This window comes from Schistosoma mansoni, chromosome 6, assembly GCF_000237925.1.
Source record: "Schistosoma mansoni strain Puerto Rico chromosome 6, complete genome".
Classification (NCBI taxonomy): domain Eukaryota; kingdom Metazoa; phylum Platyhelminthes; class Trematoda; order Strigeidida; family Schistosomatidae; genus Schistosoma; species Schistosoma mansoni.
Window position 1 is genome coordinate 19,183,980 of NC_031500.1, and position 18,662 is coordinate 19,202,641.

General features: G+C 36.4%; 2 protein-coding genes and 1 non-coding gene across 3 annotated transcripts in view; all 3 read right to left on the reverse strand.

The window, feature by feature from the left end:
- Positions 1–2,935: 2,935 nt before the first annotated feature.
- Smp_164020 (hypothetical protein) overlaps positions 2,936–18,662 on the reverse strand; it is a gene marked incomplete at both ends in the record, with an annotated part of 33,120 nt that continues 17,393 nt past the window's right edge. Inside the window, 6 exons of the mRNA XM_018798517.1 lie at positions 2,936–2,983; positions 4,782–4,916; positions 11,333–11,523; positions 15,382–15,480; positions 15,634–15,921; positions 17,388–17,546. Coding sequence (XP_018653451.1) covers positions 2,936–2,983; positions 4,782–4,916; positions 11,333–11,523; positions 15,382–15,480; positions 15,634–15,921; positions 17,388–17,546 — 920 coding nt within the window. The remainder of the gene's footprint in view (positions 2,984–4,781; positions 4,917–11,332; positions 11,524–15,381; positions 15,481–15,633; positions 15,922–17,387; positions 17,547–18,662) is intronic.
- Smp_tRNA_00486_Pseudo_TTC.1.1 lies at positions 4,247–4,320 on the reverse strand. The gene has a single exon. It is a non-coding gene (tRNA).
- On the reverse strand, positions 9,235–9,663 carry Smp_188010 (hypothetical protein; the record flags this gene model as incomplete). The annotated part of the gene is made up of 2 exons (XM_018798518.1): positions 9,235–9,392; positions 9,573–9,663. 2 exons carry the CDS (start codon positions 9,661–9,663, stop codon positions 9,235–9,237), a joined length of 249 nt encoding a protein of 82 aa, XP_018653452.1.

Consider the following 18,662-nt stretch of genomic DNA (forward strand, 5'->3'; position numbering starts at 1 on the left):
ATATCTATGGACATCAGTAGTACACACCACAATATGGCTAAACATCAAATTCATCTGTCTGTTTAAACTTACTCTTCAGTATACTCTGGAAATTTTACTTTAGTTAGGAAGTAAAAAGGTCAACGCTAAACTATTTTTTTCATCATTATAGTTAATGAGTTCGTAAACAGAAATAGGGAACTATAAACCATCTTGAACGTTATATATTATAATTAAGATACGTTATTGAAGGAGGTTGATAATGCAGTTAATTTAGTTTGAATACAATCCGCCAAGTCTAATAATAACTATAAGTCCATCGAATTCCACCTTAAAAGTCTCTAGACCCTTTTGTCAAACTTTTCAATGTGTTATCATTTTGTTACCTTTACTTAACTACCTGATGAGAATGAATGAATTATGGATCCAATCTAACTTCGTATATTTTCCGTTAACTGGTCACTTTAGTAGTAGTGGCATTCATTTACATGTACATTAAACGATCTGAGAGATAGTTATTGCTGCCTACTCAGTTTGATTAACTGTAGATCAATTTTCATATAAGCCATCAAAAACCATAAGCAAGTCAATAGACAGATCTATACGCAATGCTTGACTAATGTAAAATCTGTAAGGCTAGTGAATTGTCACTCAGCCCTAGCCAACTCATCCAGAAGTGGGGTCACTGAATATCGAACACATCACCAATCCTGTCAAAGTCAAAGACAACCAATGCGCATCAGTTTATCGTATGCCATGGACTAGCCCATGCAGTGGTGGTCTCTGTACTCATTCTTACTAATATATTTCCGTAATAACGTCCTTTGTGTTATATGGTCTTCAAAGCAGGCAATAGTACATTGATACGTCGAAGAGGTAACCCACATTAGGTTTTGACCTCGACGTGTGACTTCGAAGTTAGCTGGTTCATCACACCATACCCGTTTAACTCGAGTATACTCCCAATCATTGGACAGAGATCATCAGTGTTGATGATCTACAAATGATTTGTCAGTTTAAAAGGTAAAATAATTTATCTCAGTATGTGATCATATGAAATTCTACGTCTCCCACGAAATCTATTAATATAGTGGTAGAGTGGTAACAGTTGTAGAACTGAACAAAGCAGATTACCCTAAAATAATCATTTCATTTAAATTACAGACTAGACATCAGTAATCACTCAGAACCTAAGCTTGATTAAATTCAATAAATGAGTCAATCACAGCTAAACAACCACATGGTGGAGAAGATTTGTAGCTCATACATACAAAAATAAATAATATTTACCTGGTGAATTGTCGACTGTCTTGATGTACATCCATTTCAGCCATTTTGTAATCGTTTAACTCCCTACGAATCTGTGCCTAATTGGGATTTATTTGATAAAAACATTTTATCAAAAAAAGGTTTTGTAAAGATTTTAGTAAGTTAATAGTTGAATTCATGAGTCAATTAAAGCTAGACCACCATGTAAATCCTGGAAGCACTGGACGGTCGTTTCGTCTTAGTGTATTAGACAAGAACATGGGTGGGGACAATCGAATGTAATTAAGTACAAATTACAAACTATCTCACTAAATTCTGATAACCATACAATGAACAGTTAATTCGCAAAATGACAATCAGTTGTCTCAATCTTAACTGTTCCTTCTGTAAATATCAGTCCGTCTTCTCTGATTATTATTGCTCATACATTATCGTTCCTTATCGATCATCTGCCAAAAGACATTCTATATCTGACCATCACGATACACAACTAATATGGATATAAGTAGACCACACTAAACTCTTCCCCCCTTTAAAGCATTCGTTCATGCGGTGGTTCTGCTCGCCGTTCGCACCTTTTTCTTGTACTGCAGTCTGTGTCAAGCTCTCCGTCAAAATGTCGAGTTTGAGGCGCGCTGACCTCCATAGCTCCGTCGAAATACCGGGGGCCGATATTTACCCAGCACCTGGGACGTTCAACACCCGTACTCCAACGGCCTACTGAGTCATCTACATCCGCTGTCCGCTCAGCTGCTGAGGAGTTTCATAATAAGATGAAATCTTCATCCAGTTCTTCCAAGTTTTACATAGTGGTCTAGTTCTAATTGACTTATGAATTCAACTAATAAAAACATTTAAATTTTATCTACTAACCCCTTTTTATTGATTTTTTGTTTTAGAATGTTAATATAATATTTGTTGCTAGGTCTATTCTGTTGTTGTTGTTGTTGTTGGGCTATTCGACATACAATTCATATTACTTAGTAATGTTTTTACTAGTATACAGATACTAAGGAGTAAAAACGTGCTTTATTACTACAGCATCAATACTGCTTGAAGCAGTTAGATCCATTGCTTGAAATTTGGTTATTTGGATAAGAAGTCTTTATAAAAATGTGGATATCCTGACAATTATATGCAATTGCATACCATTTGTTAATGTGTGATTTTTAGAATGGTTTGATCATCGTTTATCTTAAAACAAAGGTGTAGTTTATGATTAATATGGTTGACCCATCAAAAGAATACGTTCGATGCACTGCAAAACTTGCTTACTAGTAAAAAGAGATGAACCTGACACTGTAATGAACGAAAACTCAAGTGAGGATGACTAGATATATTAACATATGAGAATCATACATTGAATAATTTTTTTCTAAATTCCATCCTTTATCCTTCATATTATATATTATTCTTCCAGGTCACAATACCTTTCTATTTCTGTTACTGTTTTCTCGTCAACTTGATCTTCTCAGCCTTCTTATACTGAAGTTTTCACTTCCTATTAGTGTTACACACTACTTATATCTGTCGACATAATTAGCATACACATTAAAATAGAAAATTAACAGTTGTAACAGTTATTTGGTTTGAAAAATTATAGTTTAGACTGATAATTTACTTAGATTAATTCAGTCTATAGGTTCATTCGTCCGAGACAGAAACCATCCATAAATAAGATCTAAATTCATGACGAATTTTCCAAATTCTTGGGAATCTTTATAATTTGTATAACCTAATCATCGGGATAATGAAATAAGTACTGATGGTAGTAGTGAATGGTGATTCTAGTTTATCAAATTAAATGCAACTTAAAATGTTGGACCACTAAGTTTTATCTGTTTTTTGAAGGGATCATTTTTCACAGTTGAAATCATGAGTCAATTGAAGCTAGACCACCATCGAAAACCTGGAAGCACTGGACGGCCGTTTCGTCCTATTATGGGACTCCTCAGCAGTGCGCGTCCACGATCCCGCACTCGCGAGATTCGAACCCAGGACCTACCAGTCTCGAGCCGAAGCCCTTAACTGATAGACCACTGAGCCGGTTGGTATCCAACGGTGTTAATGTCTAACTTCAACCAATCCACGATTTTTGAGCGACCGTTCACCAATTGTCTTCAGTGAGCTGATATCTCTACAACAGACCTGGTAGAACTCCACTGGCCACTGCTTCCCACTAGAACTCAAGGAAATATCTCTTGAAGTCAGTCACTAGTGAGCATATGATTATAGATCAGAGGGGGTTTTGTGGAGAATTTAGTATTTTCACAGTTGAAATCATGAGTCAATTGAAGCTCATCATTTTTCACACAAAACTTAAAGTTTATGAATTTCATAAGGCTCTATGGACAGTAATTGCTGTTTATAAGTCCGAAATGAAGGTCTTTTGGTTTCTGTATGCAATTTCTCAGCAGTAAACAACCACGACCTTATCGGACATTGAACACAATACTTTCTGTCTCGGAGTACTAATGGTTGTTTAACTAAGGTCAGTGCGTTTCATAAACTATAAGTTATCTCTACATGCTGTTAGGGTTGTAAGATGGCTAGAAGTAGCCAAATAAATACGAGTCATTAATTCATGAAGTTATTGACTTTTGAACTAGCTCTTATAGATTGATTTGGGCTACGGGATTGAGATCCGTACGATTTTTGTGATTATTAGTTTAAGAACTTGCTTCCTGTCGCTCAGAATTCTTCTTTGTGTTTTAAGTGTATTCACTCTTTGTTTTTCCTTAGATCTGAAGTTTCCAAACTGTTTTAACGTTTAAATTCATTTAGTATTAATTGTTTGAATCTTCCCATCGACGTGTTAAGACTGCGACTGGTCAGTCTCTAATTGGCATATGTGCATACTGTGCGTATTACGTCGATATCGCCTAAATTCACAAGCATTGTAAGCAAAGATGGATAGTGGCTAGCAGTGAAATCCAGGATGCGCATTTCGTCCTATTTGGGACTCGTCAGCTGGATGTACCTGCATCTCAGAGTTGATGTTCACTCTGGGACTCGAACCCAGTACCTTTCGCTTGAAACGCCATCGCTTTATCCACTCGGCCACTTTTTAACGTTTTACTCCTCGGATCCACATCGTTTCCTGAGTCATATTCTTAATATAAAATCTTCTCAACAATAATCGTGGTGTGTGCTACTAATGTCGACAGATATAAGTAGTATGTATCATCAATAGAAAATGAAATGTCTGAAGGCAGAAGGTTAAGAAGATCAAAGAAAAGAGAGCGCGAACAAAGATTGATTGGTCTGGAAACGAAGGAGCAACAAAGTCTTAGACAGTTGATGGATATTTTGCAAATAAAGTATTTACTGTATGGTTTCCAGATTTTCTGGAGTTTGTGTTTTCAAATACAATCGATTGTTCTCACTTGTGTTTTCCTTCATTACACTACTTATACTACCCTAGCATCTCTTTGTGCTAATATGGTATGTTAACGTGAACTAATCTATGTATGTGTTAAGTTTTACATTACGTACAGCTGACTATTGATAAGGTTTTATAGTAAAAGCATTACCTTATCTTTTGATGTTAATCTAATCCATGGTTTATCAGCACTTCGATCACATGGTTCCAATTCTTGTACTTCAACAAATTCAGAAAATCGTAACATAAACATTTCTTGTGTCATACCTTCTGTATAGATAGTTGACTAAAAATTAAAAAAAGGAATAAGAATACAAAGGAGTGACTAGAAGTTAGTTAGTTATTGGATGAATTTGTGCTTTGTTTGTATAATTATGATTTCATCAATATTTTGTGTATATTCGGTACTTTTGAGACAACTGACCGACTCATTCGAGGTAAAGACCGGTGTTAGGCAAGGTTGCTTACTCTCACCCTTTCTCTTTCTCCTGGTGATCGACTGGATCATGAAGATGTCAATATTTGGAGGCAAACACGGGATATAGTGGACAGCTAGGATGCAGCTGGACGATTTAGACTTTGCCGATGATCTGGCTCTTCTATCACACACGCAACAACAAATGCAGGAGACGACCAATTACAGGTGTTTATTAACAGTTGTCTAGGCAAGATACTTCGGATCCGTTGACCAGACACTATCAGCAACAACCTACTGCGGGAGACAACAAACCATATTCCAGCGGAGAAAGAAATCAGGAAGGAGCGCAGGAAGTAGATAGGACAAACATTGAGGAAATCACACAACAGCGTCACAAGACAAATCCTCACATGGAATTTTGAACGTCAAAGGTAAAGAGTAAGACCAAAGAACACATTACGCCAAGAAATGGAGACAGACATGAGAAGAATGAACAAAAACTGGATAGAACTAGAAAGGAGGGCCCAGGATAGAGTGGGTTGGAGAATGCTGGTCGGCCGCCTATGCTCCATCGGGAGTAACAGGCGTAAGTAAGTGTTACTTATGACCAGAGATGACTAGATTGATAGCTGAAGGTTAGAGAGATTTTAGAGATATCATTCATGTATCATGTCGAGTGTTGTCTACAATCTGATACTGAAACATGGTATACACTGCGCAATAATCTCCTAACTGACTACTTGAGCGAGAAAATAAGAGTGAGAAAGAAAGTTCTTTGGACTATCAGATAAAATTTACATATATACCACTCTCATCCTTAGAAAAATTGACTCATTTCTTAGCCAATGAAATATACTTGTCCTTTAGGTCATTTCGATAGCCATCAGTTAAGCTTCCTGTTATGCTAGTTCTGATTAGCTCTCCACAGAGTTAATTGAATAATAATAACGAGAAAGTATAGAGGCTATTGAACATGTCATTCAATAACTGTTCTCTTAATAATCTCCATAGAGTTTCATACCACTTTTTAATTATTACAGCCATTTCGTTAAATATTTGACAGCAATACACTACTATCTTTTTTTATGGATTTCCTCTCCACAGAAACTATACATGCTAACCCTTCTCTTTGTTCACATTAATATTATTCATTACGAGTCTAATGTTGAATAACATTCATCTAGCCAATATTTAATTGCATTATAAACCCACTTGTATAGTTGACTTTAGTAAAATTACTTCCTTACGCCTGTTACCCCTCGTGGACGAGCATACGCAGCTCACCAGCATTCTCCATCCAACGCTGTCCTAGACAGTACTTTCCAGTCACTATTCATTTTTTTTATATCTGCTTCCATTTTCCGGCGTAATATGTTCTTTGACCTTCCTCTTTCCCGCTTCCCTTGCGGATTCCCAGTTGGGGCTTGCCTCATGATGCACTTCGGTCATTTCCTTAATGTATGTCCGATCCCCTTATAACGTCTTTTCCTAATTTCCTCTTCAGCTGGAAGCTAGATTTTTCTCTCGCACAGAAGGCTGTTGCTGATAGTATCGGGCCAGTGAATGTTGAGTATTTTGTGTAGACAACTGTTTATAAATAGTTGTACCTTCTTGACGATGGTTTTAGTAGTTCTCTACGTTTCAGCTCCATACAGTAAAACTGACTGTCTTCACGTTCGTATTGAAGATTGTGACTTTGAAATTAGTTAACAGTTGTTAAAGAGTGAAATTTCTTTGTTTCATTGATATAAATTACATAGAGAGAATAAAATAAATTAAGTTAACTAATCAATAAACGTACAGTTCTTGTAAGCTCTTTCAATAACTCCTTTCTTCTTAACCATTTAGCTTCTTCTGAAGTATCTAGGAACGAAGTTTAAGAATATATATGTGTATAACACTTTATTAATTCAATGGTGTATTCGTTTAAGCCATGAATTATGTTTTCTTATATCAGATCCACTACCTTTTGTGTGAGCGTTGGTATACCATCCGGGTGTCCGAACTAAAGCAAGTGGTTTCCTTAGGGAGCCACTCCTCGAATCTCTAATCTAAAGATCTAATCCACAAGGCAATGGAGCAATGTTAGGAGATGTAGGCACATGGTAGCTAGTGACCAACAGTTGGTTCTTACACCATTTGTTCCTTTTGGATCCTGGAGCCCATGTATACCATTGGTTTGGAATCAGGATTGTCAAACTTTTCTAGATGGATCCTCTATATCCACCAACCCTGTTAAACCGTCAGACATTCAAAGTTCGTCCCTTCAGTTACGTCGACAACAGTGATGCCGCGAGAAGGCAGTGAGTAGGGCTTCTCTGGCAGTGGTTGTATGCACGTGGCCATGTAAGAGCACTTTGAAAGAGTTAGAGAGCTAACTCTCATTAAGGTGAATTAGGTTAATTCTTTTAGAAATATTGAATATTCTACCTGATGAAACGTGTGGTTTAAAGTACTTTTTTCTTCTCTCGGACGTCTGTTACGATGATGCGTTAATACGTAAATAAAACTAATCACGTTATATTAGAGCCAGGCTTCAAGACCCAAAAGTGAAGAATCCGATTAACACTAAGGAATACTTTGCTTCCCACAATTACAAGCAGTCACACACTGTCAGTCCAGAGTAGAAATTAAAAATAAGAAGGAAAACCACATATTTAATAGTCCGTAGTATATGACTGTTTGATCAGTCTCAACGAATAATCATAATTTACCTTCATTACCACATATCACTACCAACGAAATTGCATTTTGCGCCAATTATCAAAAAGACTGAATATTATGACTCAATTCGTTTGACTAGAGGCTTGTCGATGGTGATTATAGTATATAAGACTTAAATATTCAAAGCCATGTATAGAATGAATTGGATCTCACCTTTTACATAAGATGGATCCTATAGGATTGGAAGTCAATAATTGTATTCTTTGTGTAAGAAACAAGTGCTAAATGCTTCTGTTTCTCTTAATTGGTCACAGTAATTAATAATTATGAAAGCCAAGTAGACGATCTCAATAATTCTTACTACCCATTTTTTGTTGTTTCTGGCGAGATTATAATTTATGGACGAGCCAATCAGAAGAGTTTGAGGAATTTTAAGGTTACGGCGCCAATTTTAGTACCTGATACGATCGGTTCACAGTGGATTTTAGAGAAAAAGTAATAAATGAACGACTACAACAAATGGGACTACTAAGTAGTCCCTTTATTTGTGATTGTGGTAGTCAAATAACTTGTGGACCTCGTTCAGACTACCGTGATGATGTTGTCTTTCAATGTATTATGTGTAGGAGGAAGAAGTCTGCTATAATAGGATTTTTTACCTCGATCCAGACTGAGACTAAGACAAAGTAAGACAATTGTTGCGAACTGTATAATAAAAGTACCAGTAACACTGGCTGCAACCAGGTACTACAATATATACAGATAATTGATGACGAATAGATGCCTAAAAAGGCTTGGTTATTTTCATCTTGTTATCCACAAGCAGTATTTTGTGGACCCAACAACCAAAATTCTCACAAACAATATTGATTCTATATGGTCGAGACTGGAAGAGCTGATAATCATACTATAATCAACAAGATGAAGATTGTTCATCTATACATGACTATTGAGCGTTTCTTTTCAATTCATTAACTTCAACCTATGGATGAAAGTTAAGTTTTATAGATCAGAAGGGGTTTCGTGAAGATTTCAATACTTTCATAGTTGAAAGCGTGAGTCAATTGAAGCAGGACCACCATGGAAAACCTGGAAGCACTGGACGGCCATTTCGTCCTATTATTGGGACTCCTCAGCAGTGCGCATCAACGATCCCGTACTCGTGAGGTTCGAACCCAGAACCTACCAGTCTTGCGCCAGAGCACTTAACTGATAGACCACTGAGCCGGTTGGCATCCAACGGTGTTAATGTCTAACTTCAACCAATCCACGATTTCGAGCAACCGTTCACCAATTGTCTGAGACTGGTAGTTCCTGGGTTCGAATCTCGCGAGTGCGGGATCGTGGATGCGCACTGCCACTGAGGAGTCCCATAATAGGACGAAACAGTCGTCCAGTGCTTCCAGGTTTTCCATGGTTGTCTAGCTTCAATTGACTCATGATTTCAACTATGAAAGTTAATTTGTTTGAAAATGTCATTTTCCTAATCATATTAAAGACTGAATAAATTTAAGAACTGAATTTAACCTAAAAATAAATAAATAGTACCAATATTGTTTATCTTACCTGGACTTTCATTGCTTCCAATCAATAATTCACAGAAATTTCTTTGAGGTAACCATCTTGTTAATAAATGCCCAACTGGACCATAACCACTAGCACATAAAGAAGGTGAAAGTACTTCAGTTATCAAAGGTTTAGGTGAGTATTCATCTCTTATTGAGTTGGACAAAGAATCGATACTATTTTCATCGATTTCACAATCATCATCATTATCAGTCGTATTTTCTTCTTCTTCTTCTTCTTCTTCCTCTACAAAGTCCGTCCTTATATTTGTTGAATCACCATAACAATGTTTACCGTCTTTCATACTTTCAATAAGATCAGAAAGTGGATGATCCCTTTCATGACGTATATCATGTGCTTTGTTTGTTTCAAGATAACATTCCATACTATCACGTCTCAAAAGCTATGATGACATTACAAGATAAAGAGACATATTTAAATTTTAATGCATTAAAATAGAAACTTTTTTAGAAAGAGTTTTTGTGAAGATTGTAGTAGTTTTAATAGTTGAATTCATGAGTCGACTAAAGTTAGACCACCATGGAAAAACCTGGAAGCATTTGACAGCCATTTCGTTCTAGTATGAGACTCCAAGGTGGTCTACCTTTAATCTACTCATGAATTGAACTGATAAAAGAAACTTTTCACAATTGATTGATCACTGGGTGGTGATCAATGTCATGCGTGTCAAGTCCTTCTTAGTGCTGATCTAATGCTATCGATCAAGTTGCAATATGACCACTAGTCTAAGTGGCCAAAAAAACGTTTTGTGAGATTTGAAAACCAAATAGAATTCATTATGAAGAACCAAATTAATTTTTATTTACAAAGGTTGATAAATGTAAAGTTAAACGTGTAAAATTAAAGTCAGAATACACACTTTCTAGACACTTCTAGGTATGAACTTGTTAGGTTCCATAAAATATGGAATGGCTTATGTATCTATAATCAGTTCATAAATACACAACATAAGCTAATTAAGATCGTAGGACTTGAACTAGTTAGAAACCAAACAGCTCAGTTAGTTTCTTTCCGAATGAATAAGTAGTGTATTAATGACGGCAATCCAAATATGTTGAGTACAGTGTCCCATGGATATTTTAGTAACTTCTTATTTGGCTACTTATGAGTAGTTCAAAACATTTTGTTTCTTTTTTTGCCAGAGTCAGACAACTCATTCATAGCAATTGTCAAACATTGTGTTCAGTATGAAATTAACAGGAAATAACTACTGTAATTCCATGATACTTCAGCCAAATATTTTCAATTCTTTCCTGTTTAGTTCTAATTTTTCACACTAATGTCAACAAATTACTTGTTGATCAGAAGGGGTTTTGTGGAGAATTAAGTATTTTCATAGTTGAAATCATGAGTCTAGTGGGAAGCAGTGACCAGTGGAGTTCTACCAAGTCTGTTATAGAGATATCAACTCACTGAAGACAATTAGTGAACGGTTACTCAAACATCGTGGATTGGATGAAGTTAGACATTAACAATGTTAGATGCCGGCTCAGTGGTCTATCGGTTTGAAAATGCATGAACAATAATAGGTGGAGACGATGAACTGATATCAACAGAAGGAACGGTCAAGATTGAGTCAATTGATTGACAGTCTGCAAATTAACTATTTACTCTATGACCTCATGTAGTATTGTTTGTTTGAACCTTCCCATCGACGCTTAGCGCTGCAACTGGTCGGTCTCTAATCGGCATATGTGCATACTGTGCGTATTGCCTCAATATAGCCTTAATTCACAAGCATTGTAAGCAAAGATGGATAGTGGCTAGCGATGGCGTTTGAAGCCAACGGTAATGGGCTCGAGTCCCAGGGTGAACATCAACTCTGTGATGCAGCTACATCCAGCTGACGAGTCCCAAGTTGGACAAAACGCGCGTCAAACTTGATTCCATTGCTAGTCTCTATCCATCTTTGCTTACAATGTTTGTGATTTCATGCAATATCGAGGCAGTTTGCATAGGATGCACATATGTAGTCCAATATAACAATGAGAATATACAAGTAAAAACAAGAACAAATGAATTCAATTTCGTACTTTTGAATGAAATCTTGGGGTTGATGACTTTGAATCTTCAACTATATGTTCATTTTCTTCATCATCATTATCATCTTCTTTTATATCATTATTAATGATTATATCATCATTCATTTGATGATCAGGTGATAGATTCACTTCATTTGAAGTCACCATGAAACCTTCATGATCTTCTAAATCTTCTTGATTATCTTTATGTTTTATAGAATAATCCAAATAGTTTTTATTTAATCCATTTGATCGTTTGAATTCAGGTGAATATTGACTATATTCAATTTTAAGTTCAGATGATATTTTACTATTTGAATTAGAATAATCCAATTTATTTGGTAACCATTCAGTATAATCTGTTTTACTTATTGGTTTAATATTCATGATTGTATTGGATAGATCTGATGAATGTAAATGTACTAAGTGTCTCATTTCATCTTCTAGTATTAGTGGTGTTAATGAAAATGAATCAGAATTTAAAGGATTTAGTGATCGGACAACTTGTTCATGTTCATTTATTGATCGATGAACACTAAATGATTATAATAAAAAGATAAGAAGAAAACAAGGTTTTAAACATTGAAACAAACTTAAAACAGTGTGTTTATTCAAAAAAAATATTTTTGTAGGTAGATCCAGCTGATGAGTCTTAAATAAGACGAAACACATGTCTTGGATTCCAGTGCTAGCTACTATCTGTCATTGTTTAAAAACAACTTTATGAAAGTTAGTTAGATATTATTACACTTATCAAGACAATTCTTGTTAGTGTAGATATACGTAATACATCATTAATTCTATTGTGTTAACATTCACAAACTTTATACTCATTAGTTATTCCATCCAATCACTGCTAGAGGAACATTATAGAATGTCGACGTGTAGCTTCCCTATTGAATGAATGAGAAAGACCCCCCATGTACCTATTGGCTGTCCGAAATGTTGATTTGCTTTCAGCCAAAAACTATAAATACATGAGGTTTTTCTACTATATTTGACACTGTTGGGAAATACATTCCTATTTACTAATCTTCTGTCTTTTCCCTTGAGACGTTGCTGGTTCGATCATTCAAGTAGTCTAGTAGTACGCGGCATAACAAGAATCAAAGCTCTAGATATAACAATAATATTTTCATAATGCAAAATACGGTATTGAAAGTAAACTATGATTAGTCATCAAGTATGGGCAAACAGGCACTTAGTCTATTGACCATTAAATATATGATCTCTTTTCTTCTTATAGATTTCTACTCTGTACTCACTGATTGTGACAACTTGTAATTGTGTGGAATAAAGTATTGTTCAATGTAAATCTGGTTCTCTACTCTGGGTCATAAATCCTGAATCTGATATAACGTGATTAGTGTCATTATCGTATTACGTATAATTTTAATACACCTAAGAGTGAGAAAATATTTTCAACTATCCGTTATATCATTATGTTTCAATGTCTAAGTAATTCAGCAACAGCGTTTTATGGGAAAGAACAAACGAGCTTCCAGCTGAAGAGGAAATTAGAAAAAAACGTTGGAAGTGGATCGGACATACATTGAGGAAATCATCAAACTACATCACGAGGCAATCCCTAACTTGGAATCTGGAATTGAAGCGGAAAAGTGGAAGGCTAAAGAACATATTATGCCGGGAAATAGAAGCAGATATAAAAAGGATGAATGTAAACTGGAAAGAACTGGAAAGGATTGCCCAGGACAGAGTTGGATGGAGAATGCTGGTTAGCGGCCTATGCTCCTCGACGAGGGGTAACAGGCGTAAGTAAGTAGTCTAAGTAATTAGAATATTTAAGGAACAGAATCATTGTGAATACAATATAGATTCAACGATCTATGCAAAGCATAGTTTTTTCATTTTTATTGTTTCAAAAATATTTTTTGACAGAAACGTTTGGGATAAGATATCGATCTCTACATATAGGAAAGTTCTGTTCAAATAAAATGAACTCTGGATAGATGCCTCAGAAAACTAAATAGATTGGTTACGATTTATTGAATCAACTAAGATTAATCTTGTGATCAGTTCATTTAAGGGTTATCAGAGTGCATTAGTAAGGATTCTCAAACAAATACAGAAACTTTTTAATATGTCTAACAACTGTCTAGCAAAAATCCAGTCCTTCATGAAAGCTATTATCAGACTGAAACATCCTACCTAAGTAATGCAAAAACTGATGTCACCTTTCAAGAATAGTCATATTCTTCAAGATCAATAAGGTGTTTGTATAAGAGAGGTACTATTACACATTTGAGAATGAAGTAAGACATTGAAATTGATAGACCAGAGCACATGATAAGCATATCACCTATTCTGATAATCATCAGAAGTAATCCCATATACCCATACTACTCACTATTTTATTCAGTAATATGGTAGATACAGTTAAAAAAAAGCAAATAAAAGAGAGGTACAAACTTCAAAATGGTAAATGTGATTTGATTAATTCTAAATTCAAGTCAACCAGTATAATTACTTATTGATATTTTGCCAAAATCTATCTAGTTCATCTGCTAGCATACTGTCTGGTCTAAGCCATGTTATTAAATACAGACTACTTGGTTACCGTCCGCGTGACTATTGTAACCAATGGTTGGACACTCTGGGTGACATGGCTTAGAATCGATCACAGTGACGTAGGTGTATACACTCCTTATCTTCCCTTATACCTTGAGATTAAAATTGCTTCATATCTGTCTTTCTTCCTGTACTATATCCTTATATACAACCTTTCTTTTATATATTACCACCACTAAATTAACTACTTCTATGAATTCGGTGTTCATTTGGTTGTGCTAACGAGGTATAGCAACTTGGACCGATGCATATATATGCCTGATCGTTCATTGTAGCTGACTGACTATTGACTATAAATATATTATAATCTACTAGTTACCTGGGATACTTCCCCTTAACTCAAGGGTCTGGAAAGTCGGAAAAATGAAAATTTCGCAAATGCGATAAAAATGATCTTGGTGGTCTTGTATTAGTATTCCGACACCAGACATTGGGTTTTAGGCGCTATTTATGCTCTAACGCTTCAGGCCGGGCTGTTTCTTATGCCACCCTACGAATGTGTTGTATGCAGTATAAGCTGTATTGCCATGTAGAGCTGAAGGTCTTATGTGAGACTGGAGGTTCTTCATTAACATTGTGGATGGTTCGACATTGCTTTGTCAAGTTTTACTGACTGCCCATGTGAAAAGTTGGTTTGCTAGTTAACCAATTTCATTCATACTGGTGGTTGCTTTTCAATGTTCTCAAGGGCTATTGTCATTGGAGCATTGTAAGCCATATCGCCATTGCTAACAGTAATGAGTTTGACTATCGTGTAAGCGGAATAGGTCAACTTTGGCCTGTTCATTCTGTGCATACATGTGATGTGAATGCGTAAATGAATGGTGCGAATAGTCCACCAGGGTGCTTGGTATCTGTGTAGTTGCGCCATAGGATTGAGCTGTACTGTTCACATTGTAGCATTAAAACCCATATATTGTCTGGCTCCCCTGTTAAACGGGATTGAGCTGTACTGTTTGGATTGTCACGTGAAAGTCTGAATGGTGTCTTATTCTCCTGAAAACCAATACAAAATTACCCTGGCCCACAAGGGTATATTATATAACTGTAAACTAGTTACCTATCGGAGAGAACAATTCAGCTTCCAACTGAAGAGGAAATTAGGAAAAGACGTTGGAAGTGGATAGGACATATATTAAGAAAATCACCAATGTGCATTACAAGGCAATCCCTAACTTGAAATCCGGAAGTGAATTGGAAAAAAGGGAGGCCAAAAAACACATTACGCCTGGAAATAGAAGCAAATATGAAAAGGATGAACAGTGACTGGAAAGAACTGGAAAGGAAGGCTCAGGACAGAGTCGGATGAAGAATGCTGGTGGGCTGCCTATGCTCCTCCACGAGGGATAACAGGCGTAAGTAAGTAAGGAGGTTACCTATTAGTAAATTGTTATATACCCATCATTCATAATTCATCATTTAAACAAAACAAAAAATGTATCCATTTTATGCTTACCTGCTATTTCTACTACCTTTTAATGCACTACGTATTGGTTTTTTAGTTAAATCAGGTACACTAGCAAATGTATTTAATTTACGTATAAAACGCATTTTAGGTGATTGATTTAAATCTAAATAATTTTGACTTTTTGATTCATATTTTGATGAAATTAAATTACTAGTCATCATAAGTTTATCATTTAATTGAATTGGATTATGCAGAGGATGAGGAGGAGGAGGCGGCGGCGGATGAGGAGCACGAGGAGGATGTTGGTGATGATTACGTAATAGACGTTGTTTTCTATTCGACAATGATGTAATTTGAAATTGATGATGTTGTCCATATTCTGATGAATATTTATGTTCAAAGAGTTTTGTATTATTTCGCAATTCATTCGAATCTATTGAGATGGGTTTAGATATTACTGTTTTATCAGTAGTAAGTAGTTTATTAGTAGTATGTTGATAGGCAACATTATTTTGTAAACTATCATCATTTGATTGTATATTTGATTTATTTTGTTGATCATTTAAAATGTTTGAATTTAAATGTGGTGGTTCATTGTCTAAAGCTACAAGGAAAAAAGAATGAAGATATTATATAATATACGACTAGTCAATAGTAAACTCCGCCTGTAACTCCTCCGGGGACTACTGCCGGTCCCAAGCCCGGGTAAAGGAGGAGGGTTGGGCATGGGGTTAGCGACCCCATCCTGTAGAAAACCAAACTCGCTAAAAAAACGCTAACCAGAAAAAAGTATTCAATAGTAAAAGCGTAGTGTGTGCTACTGATATCGATAGATATAAGTAGTATGTATCATTAATCGAAAGTGAAATGTCTGAAGGCACAAAGTTAAGCAGATCGAAGAAACATCAGTCAACTGTCTCAAACTTTATTGTTCCTTCACTTCCACACTAATCATTCTTTGTATGGTTCTGTATGGTTATCAGATTCGATTGTTCCCATTTGTGTTTTTGTTCACTAAAATAGTAGTCCATGAACATGACTTGCTTACTTACTTACGCCTGTTACCCCTCGTCGAGGAGCATAGGCCGCTCACCAGCACTCTCCATCCAACCCTGTCCTGGACAGTCATGAACATGACTAGTCAAGCGCAACAAATTATATGATATCTCATCTTTACACGGTAAGAGATGTAAGCATGGTTGGTCTTTTGTTATTTCTTGAATTCTTTATGTGACTTAAGTCACCGGCCAAATATCTCTTTGTAGCCCAGTCTTAACTAAAGTACATGCGTAACAGTTGTCAACATTGTCATTCAGGTTCCCTGAATACAGTCTCCTAAGCAGTCTTCATTTTCACCCTCCCTCCCTCCCTCCCTCCCTCCCTCCCTCCCTCTCTCTCTCTCTCTCTCTAAGAAAATAATATAGCACAAACCCTTACGATTGATGGTCTTGAGGGCAGTTATCACTTCCCGGTTGCCAACACCGTGGAAGGGTTCTTCTAGGGGTACCTGAAAAGGAGATTGGGTTAGAAGTGGTCTTAATGACCTGAGAGTGTGACCGCAGTGCCCAACGGACAACTGCTTGAGGTCGGTCACACACGACCTTTCTGTGGGTAGTTTTTGTGTTAGCTCCGTACTCGTTGAGACCTTACCGCCGAAGACGGATAGCAGTGGGATAAGGCGAGGTGTGCATTTTTAGGGTTGACCTTTTCTGACCCCACCCCTTCTTGTTGGAAGGCAGCATCACTGTTATGCTGGTTGTCTGAAGGAAACACTTAACTGCCGTCACACCTCTATACAGTCAGTAGTACGACTTCGCCTTCGGACCTTGGGATTGCTGCTTTTAGTCTTACCGCTCTTCAACCGACCTGCCTGGCATGGTAGGACCTTGAGGAACGATTGTTCCAGCCAGTATAGCTCGATTGGTTCATCACGATAGGGAAGCCTGACCACCACGTCAAGGTAGCAGCAATGGTCGGGTATGATTGATGGATCAGTCATAGGACGAAACCTATATCCTAGTCTTCACTAATAATCATCATTGAAAACATAGAAATAATGTATCAGCTTACTTTTTGATTTTTTGAATAATCGATGCCAGAAACCGGTATAGATCATTGATTCATTTAATTTTGTATTCAAATCATCTATCTTTGTATTGTCTCCAATGATTGTACTTTCTTGTCGTAATAACTGATCAGAATGTTCTGTATTCATGAAATGACTATTGACTATAGGGAATAAATAATAAAAAAGCATCGAAATAATGGTTAGGAATTAATTTATAAGATATAGATAAGGTATATTGGATATCAGAAGGGGTTTTTTGTGAAGATTTCAGTATTTTCATAGTTGAAAGCGTGAGTCAATTGAAGCTAGACCACTAGGGAAAACCTGGAAGCACTGGACGACCGTTTCGTCCTATTATGGGACTCCTCAGTGGCAGTGCGCATCCACGATCCCACCTCGCTAGATTCGAACCCAGGACCTATTAGTCTCGCTCCAGAGCACTTAACCCATAGACCACTGAGCCGTCATCCGATGGTGTATATATTGTATATCAATATCTCATCTCTTAGCCTATACATTCTACATCCATATGATATATGAACTAATAAAACTATAGTAATTATGGTAAAATAATAAAGTTGCCGCCTAGAGAAGAAAGAACAAATATGAACTATGTAGAGTCTCTGTCTGTAACACTCGGTATTGTTAATCGGAATCTCATGGACGATATTAGTCACCCTTAAGACTGTAGATACCCCTTATTGATTAGTACCAACGGCGAGATCATAATTTATGGACGACCTTTGAACGAATCTAATGTGACCTTGAGAAATATTAACCAATCAGGAAACAATTAGTACATAGCAAAAATATAAACAAAACCAAAGAATTAGAATGGATACACTTCTTCTACATGGTTCAAAAACTTGTCAAGGTTAGAAAAAGGGTTCAAAGGTTCTAAAATCGTAATGCATAAGGTAGAGGAACTCATTCGCGTAGCTCCATAATAGTCGGTTTATGGAGCTATGATAAGGTTACAAAAACTGTCTCAGCCTCGACCACATAGCATCAGTATTGTTTGTGTGTACTCCGGTTGTGTAAGTTTGTTATTTTAATTAAGCATATTTTCCAACAATACTCATACCACTGAACAGACGAAGCTTCAGTAACATCTGCGGATATTTCAGCCCATGTTACTGGTGCTTTTATTATACAGTTCGCGAGAATTAATATAATTTGCCTTAGTCTCAATCTGGACCGAGCGAAAGAAGTCCCTATTCCAGGAGACTTCTTCCTTCAACATATATTACATGGAAGGACAACATCATAGTAGACTG